A 27,330-nucleotide genomic window follows, 5' to 3' on the forward strand; every position below is an offset into this window, starting at 1 on the left:
TTTCTTCTTTCGTCGGCTATCTCGTACTCCGATTCATTATTTTTTTACAAAGATTCATAATTATTATCTTCTATATTCCTTTTCGATATGTCCAGTTCTTCATAAGTTGTATCAACTGTGTCATCATTTGGTCTCAATGATTGATAATTATCTTCTTTATTCATTTTTGATAAATCCAATTCTTGATAAGTTGTATCAACAGAATTTTTTCTAACTTCAGATGGAGATTGAAATTGTTGACGTTTTTTACTTAACCAATGTTGACGATAACGCAAAAAAAATAAAATAGAGACGAAAATTCCAACGATAATTCCAGATGTTAAAGTTATTAATATAATGTACCATTCTGTTTTGCACTGTTTTATTCTCTCTTTTTGGTCATCACAAAGAAAGTTGTCTAGAGAAGAAGCATAGAACTTAAAAACATGGAAAAAATCAAAAGAATTTATTTGTACACAATACTAAAATACATATGATAACAAGATTGGAGCATTTTGATTGAGCAATGGATAGATTGAATTAAACATTTCCATTAAGTCTAAGGCAAAGGTCGAGATGTTAATTGTATTGTGAGGCTAGAGCTAAAGTTTGCTATAAAAGAGCGATTTGCTTAAATTTTCTTTTAAGGATTTTTATCATCTCAGGTAGCGCATGCAAATAGAACAGAAAGAGCTAATAGTATTTTAAACATAAATATGATTTTATAGCCTAGTAAATAAATTATCTTTTGTGTTGCAATCAGTAGATGAATATTTTGAAAGGAAAAATGATGTTGGAGATACATATGTTAACGAATTTACTGGTTGGAATTCTAGCCCAAACTTAAATGAAATATGCTAAAATAGCTACACAGAAATCAACTCAAATTATTGGTTTGTTGTGGTGGATCTGTAAAGAATAAAATTAAATTCAATATTCTACACAAACGTTTATAATGAGATCTGAAATGCTGTCTTACAAACTTACAAGTAGCTTTCACTGTTACTTCAATAGATTTTTCATCTGTAAAACGTGAATCATTATAACTTTGTGCTTTACATCTGTAATTTCCACCATCATTCAATGTAACATTAGTGATTACTAATGTCTTACTTACAACTCCAATATCACCAATTATGTTGTTATTTTTATCAAACCATGTGACATTAGCAGGAGGGATACCTCCTTCACCTCTACATACACATGATACATTATCACCTTCATTCACAACGAGAGGTGTTGAACAATTAATTACCACATTTGGTTTTACTGAAATTAAAAACAGAAAATATTCCTTTCTTAAATTAGTTATGAAAATTAGTAATGAGAAAATTAATAATGAGAGTATTCGTTAGTGTTAGGTGCATTTTCTTATGAGTGTTCAATTTACCCGCTGCATTATTAACCAATTTGCTTAATGAAAATTTCATTTTTAAAAAAGACTTTGATGTTGGAAAAGAACAACAACGTAACAATAATCACTCAAATTTCAAGATGCATATTAATAATAAATTTTGAAATTTTGAAAGTCAATCGCGTGACCGACTAGACATAAACAATATTGACTTATTATGAAGCCTAAACAACTATTGTTGGTCTTCGAAGAACTATAAACAAATCATAGTTTCTTGATAACCTATTTAATGACGATATGCAATAGGCAAAGTTAAAAGCTAGGTGACGACAGATGCATACGTCAGCGCAGCAGGCAGAAATAGGGGCATATGAGGCGTAAGCTCAAGAATCAATCATAATTGGGAGTGGTGGTCTTTCAGCAAAACGAATCTAAATCTCGCCAACAAAGAAAAATATATAACTATCTTCATTGTTCAGTACAATCTTGTACTATCGTGTACAAATGGGATGAAACTGAACAGTCGTAATTTGTTCATGTACAATGCAGAATACTAGCCCAAAAATTGATGAAGTAAAATTTTGATTTTACCTTTGATGATAGTAAGATTTTTAACATCAGATAAATCATTTCCCAGTTTATTTTTTGCTTCACAACGATATGAACCAACGTGATTGAAGTTGACAGATTGAATGATGTATGTCTTATTATTACTGATAACTGCACCATTGTGATAAATAGTGTCGGTTGGTTCAGGATAACCATCTGATTCACAGGTTATTGTCACATTTTGACCTTTTTTTACTGACATTGGACTGATGGTAATATTTGTTTGTTGTGGTCGATCTGTATAGAATTAACAAAATTCAATATTCTACACAAACGTTTATAACGAGATCTGAAATGCTGTCTTACAAACTTACAAGTAGCTTTCACTGTTACTTCAATATATTTTTCATCTCTAAAACGTGGATCATTATAACTCTGTGCTTTACATGTGTAATTTCCACCATCATTCATTGTAACATTAGTGATTACTAATGTCTTACTTACAACTCCAACATTACCAAGTATGTTGTTATCTTTATCAAACCATGTAACATTAGCAGGAGGGTTACCTCCTTCACCTCTACATACACATGACACATTATCACCTTCATTTACAACCAGAGGAGTTGAACAATTAATTGTCACGTTTGGTTTAACTAAAAAAAGATAAGACAAATTGAAGACATCGTTTTACATAACCACTACCTAATAACTATACAGTGTAGAACAAAAATATTTTTAACCATGAGATGTTGAAATGTTTGTTACATCCTTTCATATGATGCTAAAAACTGTTTTTTATTGTACGAATCATATTTTTATGATTTCCCAACAACACAACAGATATAGGAAACATTTTAAGAGAACGACGATTTTTTTGAAATTAAACATAGTTTTCGGAAATCTTATACCCTCTTCAGTACAGAGGAATGAGAAATATATTCATATGAAGTATGTTACAGGTATCAAATTACTGAATAATCTAGAGATACGTAGAAATTGAAGATGGTGTTGATGTGATGAATTTGTTTGCTTGACTTTTTTAGTATAGAGAGCTTCTTTAAGTTTTAGAGTAAAATAAAAGATAACCGATGTCCACGATGCAAAATCATAAATTGTTGTAGTTAGTTTTACATTGTAGTGAAGTGTGAAGGTGTTTGTAAATGTGTAAATTTTGTTGGAAGTTGTGTGTTTTTTGATGAGTGTGAAGAAATGGCGAGTTATCTCCTAAATAATATAAGGAGAATTACATCACGCAAAAGAATCGAAAAGAAAGGAAATAGTGTCTTTCAGTGGCTTTTATTTTGTGGGAGGAATTTGGCTTTAACCTCTGGAATTTTCTCAGTGGAATAAACTATTTTAACGTCCACATATTTACAGAAGCGTCTTGTTAACTTTTGTAGTTTTTGCTGGGTAATTTGTAATAGAAAGACTTGGCTTTAGTTTTGTTAGAATAGTCTGTAGTTGATTTGACTGGTTTGTGTGTCTGGTTTTTTCTTCACATTGAAACATTCGACAGCTTTTGTTTGTGAAATGTAAACGAAAAAGAATTGCATTTTCAGGTTTTCACTAGTATGTTTACTTCGTTTTCGTAGCCGTTTAATATATTGCTGATATTGCTTGTCACATCAAAAAGAGATATTATCCCAAACAAGTCGCTCTAAGGCTTAAATCTTTCCGTCCCAGTCATGTGAAAAATGCATAATCAGTCATTAAAGACGGAAATTTACCATTACTCTTACAAAAACTTCAATTTTTATCCTTAATCCCTGAAGTGATCCCTCCAAAAAATATGAACACTAACCCATTTCATTTAGGCATGATTTGGTTAATATTATGGAATGCCTTACTGTTACAAAACTGCTTAAAGATAAAATCAATGTACAACAATACGCATGGAAAGGCCACTGTACAACTGATGAAGATGAATATGAAGAAATTGATCGTGGCTGCTCAACTTTTTTGCAGACTTTTGAAAAGGTTTCAATTCAATAGACCACAATATTTTACAACATAAGTTGGAAAAATGAACGTTTCTCCTGATCTTATTAAAAGGATTAAAGCTTTTTAAACTATAATTAAAAACAAGCTGTAAGAATTGGAGATGCTTTGTCTGAATGAAGAACAATAATGGAAGAGACACAAAGTTACGTGTCATTTTAATGTAATGTAATGAACGAGATTTACAGCACATTGTTCTCTAAGAATCACGTTTGTTAAAAACAATTTCATCCTCGATATTTTACCAAAAATTTACCTACAGGATAATGAACATTCATGAATTTTTAGTAACAATGACATGAAACTAAGGGGCTGTTCATACGAGCTCGTAATATTTTTATAAAAATTACAATTGCTTGTTAAGCGCCACAAGTCTGTCATGTTAAAATTCTCAAGGAAGATTGATTGTTATAAAATTTCAAAATACAAATAAACTTGTCAGCAATTTTCAGTAAGGCCGATTATTCCAGAAGCCAATCATGCTAACCTGTACTTTTTTTCATTTGAAAATATTTTTTTTTCTGTAGGGAGAATACTCTGGCAGCAGTGATGATGATGGTGAGTTTGAAAATGTGAGTGGGGAAATCGATGTTAGTGATGACAATCATGATAACATGTCCATAGCTTCAATGCAAACAAGTAAGCCGAGTTGGAGAAAAACTTCATTTGTTGTGTCGGAAACTAGTGTAACATTTACTGGTCCAAACGTCGAAGCCCCAGTGAACATGGAAACAAAAACTCCTCTTCAATATTTTAAGCAATTTGTGAGTGATGATATGCCTCAAAATTTGGTGACAAGCACCAATGAATACAGTGTCCAAAAGTCTGGAAACTCAATAAACATTAATAAGAAAGAGATAGAACAATTCATTGGTATGTTTTCATATGGGCTTGTAAGGATGAGTGGAGTTCGACAGTATTGGGAATCTGCTACTGCATACAGTTCTGTTGAGTCATAATCATTTCTGTTGAGAATGAGTCATTTTGTGAACAACTCGTTGGTATCTGACAAGAAATTGGGAGACAAGACAATTGCTTCAATTGATGAAATGAAAATAAAGGACAATCCCATTCGACATTATATCAAAGGTCCATGGGGATTCAAGGTCTGGTGTAGAGCAGGCGACAGTGGAATATTGTACGATTTTGATGTTTACCAAGGTGAAAATGGGAAAAGAAGTGAATTGGGCCAAGGAGCCAATGTAATATTAAACCTGACCTCAACTTTAGCATACCATGCCAATTATAAAATTTATGCAGATAATTTGTTCACAAGTTTCAAACTTCTCCTGCAAATAAAGGAGAGGGGAATGCATTATCCTGGTACAAGTACGAAAGAATCGATTGTCAGGATATAACTTGAAGGAGGAAAAGATCTTGAAGAAGACGGGAAGAGGGTCTTATGATCACAGAGTTGAACAGAACAGCAACATTGTTGCGGTTCATTGGTTTGACAATAAAGCTGTTACACTCTGTTCTACGCTTATTGGATTTGAGCCTATTATGTCAGCTGAGAGATGGGACAAAAAGAAGAATGACGGAGTCAAATTGCCCATGCTAGCAGTTCTTGATCAATACAACAAGCATATGGGTGGAATTGATCTGCTTGATTCATTTCTTGCTCAATACCGTTTGAAGGTATGATCACGCCGGTGGTACACATATCTGTATTGGCATTTTTTGATGGTGGCAATTGTAAATGCATGGAATTTATACCGGCGTGATTACAGATTGCTGGGACTTCCAATAAAGGAAATGATGAACCGTCGAAACTTTCAGGCATCTGTTGCTTCATCGCTGGTGCATGTAAATTCAAAACGAAAAGTAGGCCGACCATCAACGTCAAGCACTCCATCACCAGCCCCGCAACCACCAAAGAAAAAACAGCGATTGCCTACTGCTGATATTCGGAATAATGGCTACTGTCATTGGCCAAAGAAAAGTGAGAAACGTGGGCGGTGCAAACTTTGCATGAAAAACAACACAAACACTGTGTGTATGAAATGTGAAGTTAGACTTTGTTTTGCTGAGGAACGTAATTGTTTCTAGAATTTCCACCAGTGATAGCATTTCAAAAAACATATTTTTTTCATTCTTAAAAACCTTGTGTTGTGTTGACTACAAAAATTAAAAATTTTGCCCTGCTATTTGAAGTGCATATTCTTACAAATCATTCTGAAATTCATAAAGTTATCTTTTATGCCACAATGAGCCCGGTGTTACATATATGTCACGTAACACAATGAGGCTAAAATAGAACCTAACTACAATTTTTTCCCCATTGCAGCAAGTAATGACTCCAAATGAGTAAAAAAGTCAATGGAAATAGTTTTAGCTATAGAAAATCACATTGTGGGTTTTACAGGGTTAAAATGATCGATATAAATCATATTGTAATTATATTAAATGTTCAAATAAAAAAATACCAATTTCTAAGATTGATAAAAACACAAAATAATAAAAAAAACAGGGATGACTTACTTGCAACGAAAACTTTGACTTTGGATATAAAAGGAGATAACGCACGACCCTTTCTTGCTAATCGAAACTCATACGTTCCATTATAACTATGAGTGATATTTCTTAATTGCAGTGTTGAAGGTTTGTAGACGTCATAATTTGGAGGAATTTGTGCACGTAACTTTATTACATTAAAGTTTTCAAAGACAATGGCCAAAAGTGTTTGTGCTGAACCATTACTACTACCAGTGAAATACCAAGTTCTACTGTCTAAATCACTTTCTCTATCATTAAATGTCCACGTTATATTGTGTGTTTCTCCAGGTAGAAATGTAAAACTTGTGCCAGAGGGAGGTGATTGAATAATTCCTATACATGACAAGAAATAAAAGATAAATGTATAAAATCTAGTAACGTTTAATTCAATTTAATCTATTAAATATCAATTATTAAATGAAAATAGTAGCAAAGGATAGATAACAGAAACATATAAAAGAAAATTAACATATAGAACCAGGCTCAGACTAACTCCAATTTAAGGGAATTGCCATTTCAACTGTAGGTGTCCCTCAGAAAATACCCCCGTGCCAAATTTATAATTTTATTTTTCAGTGTCTCAAAATGAGGGCATTATGTCGTCATTGATAACAATTTATATTATTCGGGAAAAATTCAAATATCAGAGCCTTTGCTAGGTGAGTAAAATAGTTCAGTGTTATAAAAAAGAGAAGTCGTTCCATTCGTGATGACTTTGATGTTAATTCAAAACTTAAAAGTAGTTACACATTCCTGGACATTTTTTTGCTTTTTTTTGCTTGCTTTGAACTTCTTTGACTGTTTTCTTTAATTGTAATTTATTGTACAAGTAAAGGGATCAAAGAATTTTTTTCAATTTCAGTCACATTGATATCATACAGCAAGATGTGTGCAATAAAAGGCCCGTTTTAATTCCCAGGAGAGGCCTCGATGTGTCATGAGCAAATAAGTCAGTCTGAGCCATTAAGAAACATAAGAAACATCTTATTAATCATAACAACGACTACCAAAGCTTAATGAGCATTAGGCTCTTCAAATCATAAGAAGCATCTTATTAATCATAACAACGACTACCAAAGCTTAATGAGCATTAGGCTCTTCAAAACATAAGAAACATCTTATTAATCATAACAACGACTACCAAAGCTTAATGAGCATTAGGCTCTTCAAAACATAAGAAACATCTTATTAATCATAACAACGACTACCAAAGCTTAATGAGCATTAGGCTCTTCAAAACATAAGAAACATCTTATTAATCATAACAACGACTACCAAAGCTTAATGAGCATTAGGCTCTTTAAAACATAAGAAACATTTTATTAATCATAACAACGACTACCAAAGCTTAATGAGCATTAGGCTCTTCAAAACATAAGAAACATCTTATTAATCATAACAACGACTACCAAAGCTTAATGAGCATTAGGCTCTTTAAAACATAAGAAACATCTTATTAATCATAACAACAACTACCAAAGCTTAATGAGCATTAGGCTCTTCAAAACATAAGAAACATCTTATTAATCATAACAACGACTACCAAAGCTTAATGAGCATTAGACTCTTCAAAACATAAGAAACATCTTATTAATCATAACAACAACTACCAAAGCTTAATGAGCATTAGGCTCTTCAAAACATAAGAAACATCTTATTAATCATAACAACGACTACCAAAGCTTAATGAGCATTAGGCTCTTTAAATGAACATACAAAGGCAGAGGAATTCAGGTTTTTGAAGGTGTTCCACAAAGACACCACAATTATAGAGAGAAAAATAATGACCTTAAAATAAACTATTGCGGTATTGCAATGATAATGTTGTTAAAGTGTAATCATTGTTACTATATATTTATACCAGCTGCAAAATTATTTAAGTCAGTATTCAACTACACGTGAATCAATATTTTACACAGACAATGAAGAAGGTTACGCATAGTAGAATAGTGATGACATTAAGGCCTTGACGCAATATGTGGAGAAAATAACTCATTTCTTTAAGGCGAAAAAATTGAAAATGAAGATAAAATCGCTCTATTTGTTAAGTCTTATGAAGGAAAACGTAGAAAGTTTGACGAGTTAAAAGACATTATGAATGTTTAGAAATTCAACACGGATGTAGGGGGATGAATTGATATAGATATCAGGACATTTCGAATTTGGTGTTCATTACATTACTGCTAAGACATCGATTAGTCTAGGACCTATGACACAGAGGATATGTACCCCCTGTATAAAAATAAACCACGCTAAAATTCAGACTCCAACTTAATAAGATTGTTTTGTTCCCATGAAAAATATGGTGAATATGGTCGCTCCTGAATAAATTTTCATGAAGTCTGTTACGCGAAATTTTCTTATTTTTATTACGTAAATGATTAATTTAATTTTCAATACTCCTAATAAAAATTGTGGCATTTTTCATTTTGTGGATGAAAATTTATTTATTTATTTTAACTATTTTTAGGAGGGTCCAAATCAGCTGAAACACTGCACACAGAGACGTTTACTCACTGAACTAACGTTGGATGAAAATTACGCAAGAAATAAACACTCTTTGTCTTCTAAAATACTGCCAGGTATTGCTTTTAAATTATTTCATTCAATGCAGAACTGATTATGGTCATTGTACACAAAATGAAGAATTAAGTGAGTATTTTAGTCAATATATCTTAAAATTCTAAGCAAATTCCACAGTTGTATTTGACAAAAATAGCCATTTACTTCCTTAATGATCTAATAAAAATAATAAATACCTTGACATGTTGAAATCCACCAGAACAACACAAATGAAAGGAAGTCAAACTTTGCCATCTTGTATTCTGTCTATAAAGGTTAAGTGAAGATGCAACTTAAGTAAAATCACAGAACTGCTACAGAAATATATGATGTATTCCTTCATATTTTATGTATATTTTTGATTTCCTATAACCATTAATATTGAAGGAAACAAGAGCATCGGTAAAACTTCCAAAATTTTCGATGGAAAACATCCTCTGTTGTAGCCAGTAAAACAAGATTTTTTTGTTTTGTACTTTGCAGAAGTACTAAAGAACTTTCCATTATGATACATCTCAGACATCTTCTTAATTCCTCAGGAAATTCAGTGAAATGTCAATGAAATTATTTACAAATAATCTTGTCCATCAATATTTGTTAACATTTTAAATGATTCACTTTACCTTAAACAATACTGAAGTAACTAAGCTGGTGAAAAATCTTCACGTGTTTCTTAAAGAAACCAGCCAATTTTCCTCTTTTCAAAATTATTTCCGGGTCTCATAGTGTGCAAATATTTATATAAGTAATGAAAAGAATGTAAACGCTGTGACAACGCTGTCATATGTAACAGAGCGATCATATTTTATCAAAACCTCATGACATACACAAATTACCCAGAGTTGTTTTAAAACAGAATACCAGCCACACAATCTTTATTCTGTAATTTTATCCATACATATGACTTAATGGTGCTTTTAGATGAATGTATAAATTGTGAAAGCATACTTCGACACGCTGTGCCAATATCCATTTCCTAGTTGATCACAATGCTCTTGAAGGCGATGAACATCCACAAGTGGATTTTGTAGGAAAATCATTGTGAAAAATAACATCTCTATAAATCGCTTTTGCTGAAATATTCTTAGTAATTTTCACAATTTTAATGCACAATTAAAAATTTCTTATACTTTGTCTACAAAGAATTCCAGATGGGGGGGGGGACTTTGGAATCGCCAAGGGCCCTGGGAAAGCTTGATCCGCCACTGTTTACCCTCTCTATCTTACCAATGATCTTATCCTGCAGTTTTTAGTTGAAAATACCAAACGTGGCTAGATTGAGAATGTTCTTGACGAGTCCCAGGGGGCATGAACCACTGAGGAATTTTTGATTTCGTAACACAGTGAAACAAATGACAAATAACCAAGTTGTCCTTTAACTTTTACCATTTCAACCTAAGCGACTTCAATTCAGATGGTTGGACTGCAAACTTCTGTTTAGCAAAGGACTGTACATGGATGACGTCAGACGACTTTGCTCTTTTTAATCGGGTATATTAGAATTTAAAATTGCTTAAAAAAGAGCACATACCATGGTGAATGGTTCAAATAATAACGTAATAGTTCTTAAAAGAACTGTTTAAAACCAGAACGCTAACCCAACAATTCTAAAGAACTGTTTTTAAAGCTGAAAAAGACACTATGCATTTCCGCAGACTACTCATCAGAGAAAAAAACACTAAAATATAAACTTACAGGCAATATACACATTTACTTTCTTTGTGTGTCAGCAGTAAACAGTATTACCTTACACTGTTATCAAAAACAACCAATGAGTGAGTCAGAATGACCAGTGTATTTTCTCATCCAAAAATGGCTTCCTTCTGGAAATCATAAAGTATTGGCAGCTCCAAAGGGAGGAAAAGATGCAAAATTCAAATCTTATCAGAAAATGTAAATGTTCTTAAAAGCGCCGTTGTGACTTTACAACATGGAAAAGGTTTATAAACACATGTTTAGAATAAATTTATGATTTTCTTCAAAACAAATTACTGTTCTCATAATTTCTTCTTTCGTCGGGTATCTCGTACTCCGATTCATTATTTTTTTGCAAAGATTCATAATTATTATCTTCTATTTTCCTTTTCGATATGTCCAGTTCTTGATAAGTTTTATCAACTGTGTCATCCTTTGGTCTCAATGATTGATAATTATCTTCTTTATTATTAATTTTTGATAAATCCAATTCTTGATAAGTTGTATCAACAGAATTTATCCTAACTTCAGGTGGAGATTGAAATTGTTGACAATTTTTACAAAACCAATGTTGACGATATTGAAAAACAATAGAAACCAAAATTCCAACGATAATTCCAGATGTTAAAGTTATTAAAATGATGTACCATTCTGTTTTGTACTGTTTTATTCTCCCTTTTTGGTCATCACAAAGAACGTTGTCTAGAGAAGAAGCATAGAACTTAAAAATATGGAAAAAAATCAAAAGAGTTTATTTGCATACAATACTAATATACATATGATAACAAGATTGGAGCATTTTGATTAAGCATTGGATAGATTGAATTGAACATTTCCATTACAACTAAGGAAAAGGTCGAGATGTTAATTGCATTGTGTGGCCAGAGCTAAAGAATGCTATAAAAGAGCGATATCTTACAAAACTTACAAGTAGCTTTCACTGTTACTTCAATAGATTTTTCATCTCTAAAACGTGGATCATTATAACTTTGTGCTTTACATCTGTAATTTCCACCATCATTCAATGTAACATTAGTGATTACTAATGTCTTACTTACAACTCCAACATCACCAATTATGTTGTTATGTTTATCAAACCATGTGACATTAGCAGGAGGGATACCTCCTTCACCTCTACATACACATGATACATTATCACCTTCATTCACAACGAGAGGTGTTGAACAATTAATTACCACTGTAGGTTTCACTGAAATTAAAAAGAAAATATTCCTTTCTTAAATTAGTTATGAAAATTAATAATGAGAAAATTAATAATGAGAGTATTCGTTAGTGTTAGGTGCATTTTCTTAGGAGTGTTCAATCGATGTGCTAACCAGTCACAAGCCAGTAGGAAGCCCGCTTATCACTTGCTAAAAGTCCAGAAACTGCTATCCAATGAGATTTTTGAATTAAACCACTGCATTATCAACCAACTTGCTTAATGAAAATTTCATTTGTAAAAAAGACTTTGATGTTAGAAAAGAACAGCAAGATGAAATTTTGAAATTTTGAAAGTCAATCGCGTGACCGACTAGACCTAAAGAATATTGACTTATTATGAAGCCTAAAAAACTATTATTGACTATTATTGGTCTTCTAAGAACTATAAACAAATCACAGTCGTCTAAGACTCTTGATAACCTATTTAATGAAAATATTCCATAAGTAAAGGTAAAAGCTAGGTGACAACAGATGCATACGTCAGCGCAGTAGGCAGCGAAAGGAGCATTTGAGGTGTAGGCTTAAGAGTCAATCATAATTGGCAGTGGTAGTCTTTCAGCACAACGAATCTAAATCTCGCCAACAAAGAAAAATATATAACTACCTTAATTGTTCTGCACAATCTTGTACTATCGTGTACAAATGGGATGAAACTGAACAGTCGTAATTTGTTCAAGTACAATGCAGAATACTAGCCCAAAAATTGATGAAGTAAAATTTTAATTCTACCTGTGATGATAGTAAGATTTTTAACATCAGATGAATCATTTTCCAGTTTATTCTTTGCTTCACAACGATATGAACCAGCATTACTGAAGTTGATAGAATTAATGATGTATGTCTTTTTATTACTGATAACTGCACCATTATGATAAATAGTGTAGGTTGGTTCAGGATAACCATCTGATTCACAGGTTACTATCACATTTTGACCTTTTTTTTTACTGACATTGGACTGATGGTAATATTGGTTTGTTTTGGTGGATCTGTATAGAATTAACAAATTTCAATATTTGTAAACGTTTATAATAAGATCTGAAATGCCGCCTTGCAAACTTACATATAGGCTTTACTTGTATTTCAATGGATTTTCATCTCTATAATCTGTACTATCATAACTTTGTGCTTCACATTTGTAAATTCTTCCACCATCATTCAATGTAACATTAGTGATTACTAATGTCTTACTTACAACTCAACATCACCAATTATGTTGTTATCTTTATCAAACCATGTGACATTAGCAGGAGGGTTACCTCCTTCACCTCTACATACACATGATACATTATCACCTTCATTCACAACCAGAGGATTTGAAGAATAAATTACCACATTTGGTTTCACTGAAATTAAAAGCAAAAAATATTCATCACTTAAATTAGTCATGATAATAGTTAGTTTCACTAAAAATAGGAAGACAAATTGCAGTATAATCGGGCAAATTGGACTAATCGAGTAGCAGAAAGGGAACAACTCTCATCACGCCGATTACATTGTTATAGGCTATCAAAAACATGTTTATTGTCAAAAGAATTCTCGTTCATATAAAATGTTCGATATAAATCATATTGTAGTTTTATTAATTGTTAAATGAGAAGTATAAAATTCTAAAAATGGTAACAATGCAAAAACACAAAAAATAGACAAAATTGCAATAAAAACTCTCGCTTTAGACATCAAAGATGTCCATGAAAAACAAAACATCGATTGTTTGATAATGATACAAACATAACTGGTTTTGACGACTCCATAGCTCATTTAGATTTAGAAAATGGCTAATTGCCAAAAAACTTAGTCTTATATGCTAACATCGCAAAAACGATTGACTCAAAACAAGTGTAAAATACTTCTAATTTTCAAGTAAATAAAAAACTTGTAAACGCAAGCGTATCAAGAATGGTCAAAAATGGTCGACATAAAACATACTGTAATTTGGTTGATTTTCAAATGAGCAATATAAATTTCTAAAACTGATAAAAATTTTAAATAGCTTATAAAATATAGGGGTGACTTACTTGCAACAAAAACTCTGACTTCAGATGTAAATGATATATCGTCCTTTCTTTCCAATATAAACTTATATGTTCCATCATAACTAGGAGTGATAATTCTTAATTGCAGCGTTGAAGGTTTATAGACGTCATAATTTGAAGGAGTTGATGCACTGGTCTTTATTACAGCACCCCTCTCAATGACAGTGGCCAAACGTCTTCGTGGTGGACTATTACTACTACCCGTAAAATACCAATCTCTACTGTCCAAATCACTTTCTCTATCACTAAATGTCCACGTTATATTGTGTGTTTCTCCAGGTAGAAATGTAAAACTTGGGCCATTGGGAGGTGATAGAATATTTCCTATGATAAGAAATGAAAGATAAATGAATAAAAATAGGTACGCAATACGTACAAATGATTTTGAACATAAATCAAATGTTTATTCAACGTACATAAAACTATTCGAGACGTTCATAAGAAATTTTACGAAAACATCTCTACTTAAGTTCAAAAGTTATTTAATTTCATAATAACAAAAAGAAGTTAAAAAACTAAGTCAAAGATTAACAATAACAATAATTTTGCGTCAAAAGTACAACAAAATGAAATTATTGTCTATTTCTTTGACAGTTTTCTTTACAGCAAAATGCGGTTTGTGTTTACTGTTTAGTCATCAAGTGCTCACGTGTGTGATATTGGGCTTGAAAGTAATGCAAATAATATCTTTTACAAGTGTCTGTCAACGTATAGTAAAGAATCAGATAACATTGAAAATACAATGCACATTTAATATAAACGACAAGTTTTTTTGAAAATAGACATGTTTCGACATCTTATGATGCCATCTTCAGTATGAGTGAAATAGGGGATACAAGATTTATATAAAAGTAATATAATACATAAATTACAACAATAAAAAGGAAAGAAGATAAATTAACGCTCCCCATTAATTTATCTTATCTAATGTTCAAGTAAATAAAAAACTTTTAAACACAAACGTATCAAAAATGGTCAAAAATGGTGGACATAAAACATACTGTAATTTGGTTAATTTTCAAATGAGAAATATAAATTCTAAAACTGAGAAAAATGTTAAATAGCTAATAAAAAATTGGGATGACTTACTTGCAACAAAAACTCTGACTGTAGATGTAAATGATATATCGTCCTTTCTTTCCAATATAAACTCATATGTTCCATCATAACTATGAGTGATATTTCTTAATTGCAGCGTTGAAGGTTTACAGACGTCATAATTTGAAGGAGTTGATGCACTGGTCTTTATTACAGCACCCCTCTCAAGGACAGTGGCCAAACGTCTTCGTGGTGAACCATTACTACTACCCGTAAAATACCAAGTTCTACTGTCCAAATCACTTTCACTATCATTAAATGTCCATGTTATACTGTGTGTTTCTCCAAGTAAAAATGTAAAATTTGTATCAGGGGGAGGTGATTGAATAATTCCTATACATGACAAGAAATAAAAGATAAATGTATAAAATCTAATAACGTTTAATTCATTTTAATCTATTAAATATCAATTATTAAATGAAAACAGTAGCAAAGGATAGATAACAGAAACATATCAAACAAAATTAACATATAGAACCAGGCTCGGACTAACTACAATTTAAGGAAATTGCCATTTCAATCGTAGGTGGCCCCAGAAAATACCCCGTGCCAAAATTATAAATTTATTTTTAGTGTCTAAAAATGAGGGCATTATGTCGTCATTGATAACAATTTATATTATTCTGAAAAACTTCAAAGGTCAGAGCCTTTGCTAGCTAAGTAAAATAGTTTAGTGTTATAAAAAAGAGAAGTCGTTCCATTCCTGATGACTTTGATGTGAGTTGAAAACTTAAAAGTAGTTACACATTCCTGGACCTTTTTTTGCTTTTTTTTTTTGCTTGCTTTGAACTTCTTTGACTGTTTTCTTTAATTATAATTTATTTCACAAGTAAAGGGATCAAAGAATTTTTTTCAATTTCAGTCACATTAATATCATACAGCTAGATGTGCACAATAAAAGGCCCGTTTTAATTTCCAGGAGAGGCCTCGATGTGTCATGAGAAAATGGCAAATAAGTCAGTCTGAGCCATTAAGAAATATAAGAAACATCTTATTAATCATAACAACGACTACCAAAGCTTAATGAGCATTAAGCTCCTCAAATGAACATACAAAAGCAGAGGAATTCAGGTTTTTGAAGGTGTTCCACAAAGACACCACAATTATAGAGAGAAAAATAATGACCTTGAAATAAACTATTGCAGTGTTGCAATGATAATGTTGTTAAAGTGTAATCATTGTCACTATATATTTATACCAGCTGCTAAATTATTTAAGTCAGTATTCAACTACGCGTGAATCAATTTATTACACAGACAATGAAGAAGGTTACGCATAGTAGAATAGTGATGACATTAAGGCCTTGACGCAATATGTGGAGAAAATAACTCATTTCCTTAAGGCGAAAAAATTGAAAATGAAGATAAAATCGCTGTATTTGTTAAGTCTTATGAAGGAAAACGTAGAAAGTTTGACGAGTTAAAAGACATTGTGAATGTTTAGAAATTCAACACGGATGTAGGGGGATGAATTGATATCAATATCAGAATATTTCGAATTTGGTGTTCATTAGGTGTACTGTTAAGACATCGATTAGTCTAGGACCTATGACACAGAGGATATGTACGCCCTGCATAGAAATAAACCACGCTAAAATTCAGACTCAAACTTAATAAGATTGTTTTGTTCCCATGAAAAACATGGTGAATACGGTCGCTCCTGAATAAATTTTCATGAAGTCTGTTACGCGAAATTTTCTTATTTTTATTACGTAAATGATTAATTTAATTTTCAATACTTCTAATAAAAATTGTGGCATTTTTCATTTTGTGGATGAAAATTTATTTATTTCTTTATTTGGTCCAAATCAGCTGATACACTGTACACAGAGACGTTTACTCACTGAACTAACGTTGGATGAAAATTACGCAAGAAATGAACACTCTTTGTCTTCTAAAATACTGCAAGGTATTGCTTTTAAATTATTTCATTCAATGCAGAACTGATTATGGTCATTGTACACAAAATGAAGAATTAAGTAAGTTTTTAGTCAATATACCTTAAAATTCTAAGCAAATTCCACAGTTGTATTTGACAAAAATAGCCATTTACTTCCTTAATGATCTAATAAAAATAATAAATACCTTGACATGTTGAAATCCACCAGAACAAAACAAATGAAAGGAAGTCAAACTTTGCCATCTTGTATTCTGTCTATAAAGGTAAAGTAAAGATGCAATTTAAGTAAAATCACAGAACTGCTACAGAAATATATGATGTATTCCTTCATATTTTATGTATATTTTTGATTTCCTATAACCATTAATATTGAAGGAAACAAGAGCATCAGTAAAACTTCCAAAAGTTCCAGGTCTCATGGTGTGCAAATATTCATTTTTTTGTTCATCGTCATGATGCATTTAATTCAAGACCACTGAAAATCTTTCTTGTTGACTTTTGATGTTGTGAATTTGTGATAAATACCTTTTTCGTTATTTGTTCGTAATTATTGACTGCAGTTAATGTCTGTAAAACTATTCCCATTGTAACTAGTACACTGAAGATAAAACAAAACATTTTTCATAAAATAAAATATCATTCACAAACAATATAACCCTAAATACAGCGTATGTTCTTCACCGGCGGGTGCTCCATTACTTAATAACTGCTGACGACGATATCAAAGAAAAACATCTTAAGGCCTTTGAATGTAAATGTATTATAAAGTGAAAGTTATTGCTCTTGTTGTTTTAGCATTCAGATTGAGAATGAAATATCAAAACGTTAACAGTTTTATTGTTGCTTCCGAATGATGGAGGTTTTTGTATGTCTGGAGCATTGCGATATTAAACAGTTGGGATTCTCCAGTACATTTGTTTATATTTCAAGTATTAAGACGGTAAATTTTCTAAAGGTCCCCGCATTTTTGATGCTCTCTTTGTGTTGTCGAACAACCCACTAGCCCTGTATTCAAAATGAGACCATATAAACTGTAAATAATTTTTGTTACGATTGGCGCTCCATAGTAGATCACTAAAGGTGTTCTTAACTATCCAACTATGGTCTTCTCTTAACTAGATGGGTCTCAAGGCATTCTCTAATCAAAGACAAATTATAAAATTTACGATTTAGGTTCATCAGAAATAAGATTTTGTGTTTTTCCAGGGCCTTTTCGTGATCCTGTTCTAAACAATTTGGTATACACAGGAAACAAGTCAGGAAGGCAGGTGTATAGTAAGATAAAGAGAAAATGCTCATTCAAAAACAGTATTACCATACACTGTTATCAAAAACAACCAATGAACGAGTCAGAATGACCAGTGTATTTTCCTATCCAAAAATGCCTTCTTTCTGGAAATCATAAAGTATTGGCAGCTCCAAAGGGAGGAAAAGATGCAAAATTCAAATCTTATCAGAAAATGTAAATGTTCGTAAAAGCGCCATTGTGACTTTACAACATGGAAAATGTTTATAAACACATGTTTAGAATAACAAATTACTGTTCTCATAATTTCTTCTTTCGTCGGCTATCACGTACTCCGATTCATTATTTTTTTGCAAAGATTCATAATTACTATCTTCTATATTCATTTTCGATATGTCCAGTTCTTGATAAGTTTTATCAACTGTTTCATCTTTTGGTCTCAATGATTGATAATTATCTTCTTTATTCATTTTTAATAAATCCAATTCTTGATAAGTTGAATCAACAGGATTTTTCCTAACTTCAGGTGGAGATTGAAACTGTTGACGTTTTTTATTAAACCAATGTTGACGATAACGCAAAAAAAATAAAATAGAGACGAAAATTCCAAGGATAATTCCAGATGTTAAAGTTATTAAAATAATGTACCATTCTGTTTTGCACTGTTTTATTCTCTCTTTTTGGTCATCACAAAGAACGTTGTCTAGAGAAGAAGCATAGAACTTAAAAACATGGAAAAAAAATCAAAAGAGTTTATTTGTATACAATACTAATATACATATGATAACAAGATTGGAGCATTTTGATTAAGCAATGGATAGATTGAATTAAACATTTCCATTAAGTCTAAGGAAAAGGTCGAGATGTTAATTGCATTGTGTGGCTAGAGCTAAAGTTTGCTATAAAAGAGCGATTTGCTTAAATTTTCTTTTAAGGATTTTTATCATCTCAGGTAGCGCATGCAAATTGAACAGAAAGAGCTAATAGTATTTTAAACATAAATATGATTTTAAAGCATTGTAAATAAATGATCTTTTGTGTTGCAATCAGTAGATGAATATTTTGAAAGGAAAAATGATGTTGGAGATTCATATGTTAACACATTTATTGGAAATCAACTCAAATTATAATGTCAAAGAGATGAAAATGCTGACAGAATGCTGAATGACAGAAATATCTATCGAAAAAAATGATAATAATTGACCAAAAAGAACAAATCAAATGAAAGAGTGAAACTCATTTATCTCAAAAATTGATGAAGTAAGATTTTATTATCATTTGCGTTCAAATGGTAACTGCCCCGAATTTTTCGCGTTTGTTCACGTTTCAAACGTCACGTTTGTCAGTCGAAACGTCGGGTTTCAAATTAGGAACGTAATGTATGCTTAGGAAAGTTTAACGTTTGAGGAACAAATTGAACAGGTTTTGGTCAGGTGATTAAAATGTTTATACGATTTTACAATGATAAAATGCTGTAGCAATTGAAAATTACATCTGTATACTTTAGGCGATTTGCAAAGTTTGATAATTGACCATATAATATAAGAAAGAGCTGATTCAAACTTACAAATTCGCGATTTGAACAAACGTAACGCTTACAAGATGAAACTCGACGTTTCGTCTGACAAACGTGACGTTTGAAACGTAAACAAACGCGAAAAATTCGTGACAGTTACCAGTTGATAATTTTACCTTTGATGAAAGTAACATTTCAATTTTACCTTTGATGATAGTAAGATTTTTAACATCAGAAAAATCATTTCCCAGCTTATTTGTTGCTTCACAACGATATGAACCAGCATTACTGAAGTTGATAGAATTAATGATGTATGTCTTTTTATTACTGATAACTGCACCATTATGATAAATAGTGTAGGTTGGCTCAGGATAACCATCTGATTCACAGGTTATTGTCACATTTTGACCTTTTTTTACTGACATTGGACTGATGGTGATATTGGTTTGTTGTGGTGGATCTGTAAAGAATAAAATTAAATTCAACATTCTACACAAACGTTTATAATGAGATCTGAAATGCTGTCTTACAAACTTACAAGTAGGTTTCACTGTTACTTCAATTGATTTTTCATCTCTAAAACGTGGATCATTATAACTTTGTGCTTTACATCTGTAACTTCCACCATCATTCACTGTAACATTAGTGATTACTAATGTCTTATTTACAACTCCAACATCACCAATTATGTTGTTATTTTTATCATACCATGTGACATTAGCAGAAGGGTTACCTCCTTCACCTCTACATACACATGATACACTACCACCTTTACTCACAACCAGAGGAGTTGAACAATTAATTAACGCGTTTGGTTTAGCTGAAAACAAAACAGAAAATTTTTCAGTCAATATTCAAAAAAGAAAATGAGTATATGGTAAAAGTAATTGATAAATAAAATCAAGTTGTTTTAAACATAGCAACCTCCATTAGGAATTTAGGAAAGCAACATTCTACATAACTTCGATAAGTTTTATTGAATATAGGTGAATTGCAGCCAATCCTCAAGGAGTGAAGTACAAAGTTATTCTCTATCTTGGTTGAAATTTGAATCGTAAACACGAAATTTCCTTTGTCAAATTCAACCACATGTTATATATAAGAACACATTTTATGACAAAACAAACCAATAGTTCATAATTGTCTTATTTTTAGGGCATTGAGAAAAACTTGGAGTGCGGAGTACTGAGTGTTTGTTTACAATTGAGAAATTTTAACGCCACATTTTCCACCATGCTGGGGAACTAGATAGAAAATGCATAGTTTCTTTATAAGCGTTTGTTTAGGCTTAGTTAAAAATCATGTTAACTATGGAAAACAATGCTGATAGTTTACGCTTAACAATCCAATAATAATTAAAACAGAGACTTTGTCGTGGTGACAAATTTGAATATCACCTTAAAGAGAACAATTGCCATGGCGAATGGACTGAAACCAAATAAAAAACCACGAAACCCCAAGATACCGAGAAAAAGCTAACCAGAGAAAACAAAGAAAAAATCAAGAAAAAATTAAGAGTTCGGAAAAGAACTGTTTTAGAAATTTAAGACACAGCAAAATTGATCAAGTCCTCTAACCGTTTGACAGAGGAGTGCATATCAGGCAATGGCGCGTTGTCAAAGGTCGGTAGGTATGAACGTATTGATGCTTTAACTTGTAAGCAAGTAAACAATGAGAAATCATAAGTTGGATTATACATCCGCTGTTCATACACATTTTTGGTAGGAGTGCATTACAACTCGTTGATCGATACACATCCTGTAAAAGAACTTGGTGGAGATGGTAAACCCATCCTTGTAGCCACAAATGACCTGTCATTACATACATTATGTTGTTTGTCAAATGGATGTTGAAACGTCTGAAATCAAGTAGATTGAACAAGCAAGAAATGCAAAGTCTAGCGTGGTTAATATCGAACGCAGTTAAAAATGCTGCACGAGATTGGTAAGTGACCTTTACCATCTTCATTGTAAAACTAGTCGCAAAATTCATAGAAACCATCGCTATGCTTCTGACCGTGTGCGTGGTGTGGCAAATAGAAGATTGCCATTCATTGAAATCAACGAAAGTTCAGACAGTGGAAGTATAAAAAAGTGAAGAAAGAACTTCATTGGTTGATTTCACTTACTGATTTCACTTACGAAAGTTTGTGGCAAAGTCAAATAAGGACATTCGGTAAAACGAATAAACAGAGTAAAACGACGAGCAGAGCATATATAAGTAAACAGGTATAACAAAACATTTCAACATAGGAATACTGGAGACAAGACACCAAAACAAATACTGAAGACATTATTGAAGCCAGCTGACTATTGAACAACATGCAAGATCATACCAAATAGTGTTTTTCATAACCTGTGCTTCCATTTGAATTACGCTGACTTGGAGTCTGAAAATGAGTTGAAAAGCCACGACATGGGCTCAAGGAAAAGAACAGTATTCAACATTATTTGTATTTCTTTTAAAGACGACAAGGTGATTTTGGCTAATGAGTTGGATGAAAGCTTCGAAAACTGTAAGCAATGAAGAAAACACACTACAAAAATAGTTCTTCGCCAGTTCTCAAGAAGATTTTCTCGAATTTAAAAAGTAAAGTTAAATTGGCAACGCTTAGTAAGGCACATGATTGTGTATCTTCAACACGTGAAAAGAAAGAGTCAACATTTCTTTCAAATGGATTTCAAAGAAATTATTAATTTAAGCAAATTGTTTTTATCAACAAACGAAACAGAGAGATCTCTTTTTGGACGTGCCAAGTACCTTGTATTCATCAGGCTCCAACAGAAGAGCAACGCTTCAAATAATATTGAGAACAAAACTAAGAGCATGGTGCGTTTTAATGTGACATTAAAAAGGTCGTTGAACAGCATGAAGAATAATTTACTTTGACGAGACTATCACGAGACAATCCAGATTCTGGTTTTGTAAGTGTTGATCTTGTCTTTGCATTTTAGCCATTTCTTCTGTGTTGGAGACAAAACTTTACTTACTTTCCTGATGGTGGACAGCAGGCTTGAACCAATATTCACTCTCTTTTCTCCAAAGGGAACGGAACAGTTAAGGAATCAGCAGATTTTATCTTTAGTTTTTCCATGAACGTGTAGTTAAATCAGGTCAATGTTTCTAACCTAATCATTTTGTGCCTCTAGTATTTTTCCCAGCCAAACTGAAAGGACAATTTCGGGTCCAACATGCTCAGTGCCATAAAAGGTAACAGAAGAAAGGTCTGAAAATATCAGCAAGTTTTTCACAAAAGTGGAAAAACCTGATATTATTTCTTGGGCTAGAGAAATAGGTACTATTTCTAAACAAACCATTGAAGATATGCATGTAAAGCCTTACTTCATTCATAATTTGATGTAGCTACTTAACACAAGAGAGCTAAAGGTTTAAAATGTTTGATATTTTTTGTTAATTAAAAATGCTTTTAAACCGATTGAAAATTACATTTTACCTTCTTTAGGCGAGGAAACTAAAAGTCGTTTAGATATGAATGGCTCGCAGATTTTTTTTGGCTGTGTTATTCATCAAAAGAAGATCGTGTTTACTGCTCATCATGTGTGCTTTTTGGAAACAAATTCCCAAGTAAATGCTCAAGATTAAATGTTCACCCTTTCGTCATTGGAATTATGCTGTAGGTACATTTAGGCGACATGTTGGAACTTACATGGGAGGAAATGGGACTACATGTTTCTACTTCTCCAATTTTGGATAATGAACGATCTCAATTGTCAGGTGTAGCTTAGCCAATTGAAAATTTCTTTGATACCAATGTGAAACAAGAAATTAAGCAAAATACAAAAATTCTTAAACCTATTGTTGATACAGGTCACGAGGAAAAGCGTTGATCATTGAAGAGGATGCATGTAAAACTTGCTGAAGAAGTCAAAGTCGAAGAAACTGGGAGATCTAATCCCCCAATCAATCATTCAAAGAGCATTATAAACTAACCATCACTATTCCTCAATTAGACCAACTTCAAACATCTTTGAGCACTAGGTTTAACTTGGATAGTGTTAATGTCTACCGAGGATTATTTATCGTTCCCGACATGATAACTCTGTTTAACAAAAGCATTGATTGGAGAGAACTGTTTAAAAGTGTTGCAAAGTTCTATCATGATGATTTGCGCAATCCCCTTTGTTTAGATGCTGAATTAATGCAATGGTGTTTATACTGGGAAACGTGCAATGGGCCTTTGCCAGACAACATCGTCAAAACACTGAAGCATGTAAAATTTCCAGGATTTGAAAATATTAAAGTTAATCTTTGCATTTTAGGTAATGAATGTGAGAGATAAATTTCAGCACTGAGGAATCTAACAACCTATCTTAGAAGCTTTATGATAGAAGAGCTTTTAATTTGCTTGGCTTTAATGCAAACTTATCCATAAAGTATTTCTGACATTGAAAGTGTGATTACCAAGTTTGCTGAAGGTAATATTCGTTTATTATTTTCTAAATGTGTCATTGATATTTACTTTCCTGCAGAAATTGAGAGAGCGCAAATGTCTGCTATAATGCGCCATAGCTGCAGGAATTCAGACTGTGCAACTGCCTGCAACCAAAGACTGTCGCTTAATGCTCTATGCCCGGAATCACATTACTGCTTTGCACTATGTGTTTCCTGCGCATGCTGAAGAGCCCTGTCATTGAACGAAACGGTCTATGCGCGTTTGTGCTCAATAATTTGGGAGGAAAAACTAAAAAATAGGTACGTAAGCGTGCATGTATCGGCTCATTATGCTTTGCAAATAGCAAAAATAAAAAGCCCAAAATCAAATTATACTTTCTGATGGATTATCTTTTTCTTTGGTTTCATCCGTTTTGGGCAATTTCAGAATCAAGCTTTTAACATCAGCATCTGTAAGCGTGGATAAACTGTTCTTTGTTCGGCGAGACATAATAGTGATATTACCAGTTGATCAATTGATATCAAATTTTATACCACGAAAGTCGAAAGTTGTATCAATAACTAATTTTTGTCTTATACTCAAATGTAGTAAAATCTGTGATACAAACACTTTAACATAAATTATTCAAATCAAAAGATGCCTTACAATTTCCTTTTTAAATTAACACAAAATAAAACAAGTCTTCGCATTTGTCTTCGCTCAACGGCTCAAGTATTTAGCTATAGGATTCCAGACCGCGGTCATATATCGTATAATTACGCCCGATGCTAAAACTACTCAGATTACATGAAAGGCTTGGATAACCCCGCTGCTAAGTTAAAAATAATAAATACAACTTACTTGCAAAAGACACATTACAGATGAGTCAATAGGATTAGGAGTTAGGTAAATTTATAAACACCAATGTAACTTTGTATAACATTCTTTAACATTAGAGTTGCAGGCTTAAAAACCTCAACATCTAAACCAAATGACTTAAGGACTGATGTATCATATTTTGTGTCTCCATTATTGCCACTTATTGTTACAATTGCATGAGCTGCAGAAGCATTGTCAAATGTCCTAAAGGTCCAACTCCGAAAAAGAAAGTTTGCAACGACACAATAACAGTTATAAACGTTTTTTCACCAAAATTTTCAGGCCAAGTTTCCCCCATTAAATACTCAGAACAATGCATACAACACAAGAAAGATTGAAATAATTAAAACTTACCAGCAATATAAACATTTACTTTTGATGGAGGAGTACGAGGAGTAGTTGAAATAGTAAATGTAAATTCACCATTGTAACTTTCATTTACATTCTCTAGGCACAAAGTTCCAGTTTTAAAAACTTCAAATGCAAAAGGTCGTGACAAATATTGGGGTGTGTTGCCACTATCTATAAATCTTGCAAGTTGTTGAGGGGAAGATGAACCACGAGGTGTAAAACTCCAAGCCCATACAAGAATGTTTCGAGTAACATCAAATCTCCAAGTTATATTGTAAAAAGATCCAGGTAAAAGTACAAATCTTTGACCATCAGGTGAAGATGTTATTGTTTCTGAAATTGAAATTTAGCTTATACCTACGACTGATAAAAAGATAGTTTAGGGAAAAAATACATCTTCCACTAACATAACAAAAGTAATTGATGTTCTTAATTCAGGTTCTATTCAAAAATTGTGAATAAAAAAATAAACTAATTAAATATTACTACTACAACAACTAAAATTACATCAAAAATCATTTAAGTAAAAAAAAGAAATGGATATTTGAAGTTAAATACCTTTGGCAAGACCAAGAAATGTGATCAATGTAATAGTCGAAAATACTAAATTTGTCTTTACCATTTTTACTAAAAAATTAAATGATGAATTTTAATGCTTATGATATTTGAAAATAAAATCATGAGTTAACATGGTTAGTGCTGTGAAAATTCCGGTTTTTCAGCTCCGGCTTGTCAATTCTGAAATGGTAAAAATAGCCGGCGCTGCAGCCCATCTCCAGTACACAGAACTAAACATGGTGCATCAAAATAAATAGTAATTTCTACTCGTAAATGGGCAACATTTTGCGTAGCAATATGTTCCATTAATTCTACCACAGAAAAATCTTTATCATTGCAATAAACTTTTTGTGTTTTAATTTTCTTTATAAGATAAAAACAGTAAAACATGTGCGCTGATTGGTCAAAGGCTGACTTTGCATAAGCCTGGGTAAATCGATCGTAGCTCAACCTCAATCAATTAAAGATATTTTGCAAACCGTTCATTAAAGCACTTTGTAGAAAATTAAAACGCAAACCTTGAAAGTCTTATGCAAACCTCAGAGATCTTTGTGAGAACGCTCAAGCTGGTGCAAAACCTGCTTTGCACTGATCAACTCTCAAGTTCTCCAAAAGGTCTCCTCAGTTTGCATAAGCCTGTGTAAACACAGTAAATATTTTTCTTTATTGACTTGATTGGGAAAGCATAAGATGAACATAAATACTGTTTCCTAAAAATTGTGAATCGTTGGATACATTTACACCTCACATTACAATTATCGTACGTGACCAGTGGCATATCTTTAGTTCTGCTATGTAAATTATTCATGAGTTCACTAGATTGTGAAATTTACATGGCACAACCAAATTTGAGGTCTAACTTTCCTAATGTTCTCAACAGAATGAACTTGAAATTTAAATCATTTAACTATGTAATTAAAGTATTTCTGTCAATACACAAACTACAAAAGAAACATTGGTTATAGATGAGAATTGACATTGTTTTAGCAAAATGAACTTTAGGAAAAGACAGTTAGCTGTACAGGAAAGTAATTTTGTGTAATTCTTAAGTAATAGTAACTGTTTACTAACTGTTTGTAACTATTGCAACTGGAAGTTAGTTAAGTTTTCAACTCGGTCCACAGAAAAGCCCACAAGCATTTATTTATTACAGGATAAGAATTAATGTATTTGTAAACTGTTCACACATACTTTGACTATGTTTTGATGTTTTGTCAGTTGAATTTTCATACTATTGTCAATAAAGACTGTGTTGTGTATACTGTGCTGATGACTGCCATAAAATATAATCTAAGCATTCACTCCACAAAAATAAGCCCAAGAAAGAAGGCATACAAAATTATATAAGTTCAAGGCTTATGGGCAAATGTTTACAGTATGATTCATGATAAAATATAGTAATTGTTAGGCCCATGGAGGTTAAGTAACCCTAGCAGAAGGGTTATATTAGCAAGCAAGTTACCCAACGTGAAATTGCTTTATATGTAGCATTGACAT

At 32.3% G+C, this 27,330-nt stretch overlaps 3 protein-coding genes across 7 annotated transcripts in view; all 3 read right to left on the reverse strand.

Moving 5' to 3' along the window:
* Nucleotides 1-10,688, reverse strand: part of LOC124451692 (neural cell adhesion molecule 1-like) — a 60,979-nt gene extending 50,291 nt beyond the window's left edge. For 3 of the 4 annotated variants that reach the window (XM_047002305.1, XM_047002301.1, XM_047002300.1), the window contains exons 1-2: nucleotides 10,637-10,688; nucleotides 9,139-9,208 (exon numbers count right to left, since the gene is read on the reverse strand). In XM_047002305.1, the coding sequence (XP_046858261.1) occupies nucleotides 9,139-9,208; nucleotides 10,637-10,651 (85 nt within the window). In that variant the 5' untranslated portion in view covers nucleotides 10,652-10,688. Of the gene's footprint in view, nucleotides 1-9,138; nucleotides 9,209-9,564; nucleotides 9,643-10,636 lie in introns of those variants that run through there. The other variant, XM_047002304.1, reaches the window with a different exon arrangement.
* LOC124451695 (carcinoembryonic antigen-related cell adhesion molecule 6-like) overlaps nucleotides 1-27,330 on the reverse strand; it is a 28,786-nt gene that overhangs the window by 130 nt on the left and 1,326 nt on the right. Inside the window, exons 2-6 of one of the 2 annotated variants that reach the window (XM_047002308.1) lie at nucleotides 25,834-25,902; nucleotides 25,279-25,608; nucleotides 20,191-20,472; nucleotides 19,858-20,112; nucleotides 18,399-18,839 (exon numbers count right to left, since the gene is read on the reverse strand). In XM_047002308.1, the coding sequence (XP_046858264.1) occupies nucleotides 18,415-18,839; nucleotides 19,858-20,112; nucleotides 20,191-20,472; nucleotides 25,279-25,608; nucleotides 25,834-25,902 (1,361 nt within the window). In that variant the 3' untranslated portion in view covers nucleotides 18,399-18,414. Of the gene's footprint in view, nucleotides 1-18,231; nucleotides 18,840-19,857; nucleotides 20,113-20,190; nucleotides 20,473-25,278; nucleotides 25,609-25,833; nucleotides 25,903-27,330 lie in introns of those variants that run through there. The other variant, XM_047002307.1, reaches the window with a different exon arrangement.
* LOC124452304 (carcinoembryonic antigen-related cell adhesion molecule 5-like) lies at nucleotides 10,718-17,140 on the reverse strand. Its single transcript, XM_047002884.1, has 8 exons — nucleotides 17,076-17,140; nucleotides 14,983-15,324; nucleotides 13,876-14,217; nucleotides 13,136-13,203; nucleotides 12,934-13,043; nucleotides 12,590-12,846; nucleotides 11,565-11,846; nucleotides 10,718-11,338 (listed from the first exon to the last, which is right to left on the reverse strand). The coding sequence occupies exons 1-8, from the start codon at nucleotides 17,131-17,133 to the stop codon at nucleotides 10,920-10,922; spliced, it is 1,878 nt and encodes a 625-aa protein (XP_046858840.1). The 5' UTR covers nucleotides 17,134-17,140; the 3' UTR covers nucleotides 10,718-10,919.

The sequence above is a fragment of the Xenia sp. Carnegie-2017 genome, unplaced genomic scaffold (assembly GCF_021976095.1).
Source record: "Xenia sp. Carnegie-2017 unplaced genomic scaffold, XeniaSp_v1 HiC_scaffold_24, whole genome shotgun sequence".
Classification (NCBI taxonomy): Eukaryota; Metazoa; Cnidaria; class Anthozoa; order Malacalcyonacea; family Xeniidae; genus Xenia; species Xenia sp. Carnegie-2017.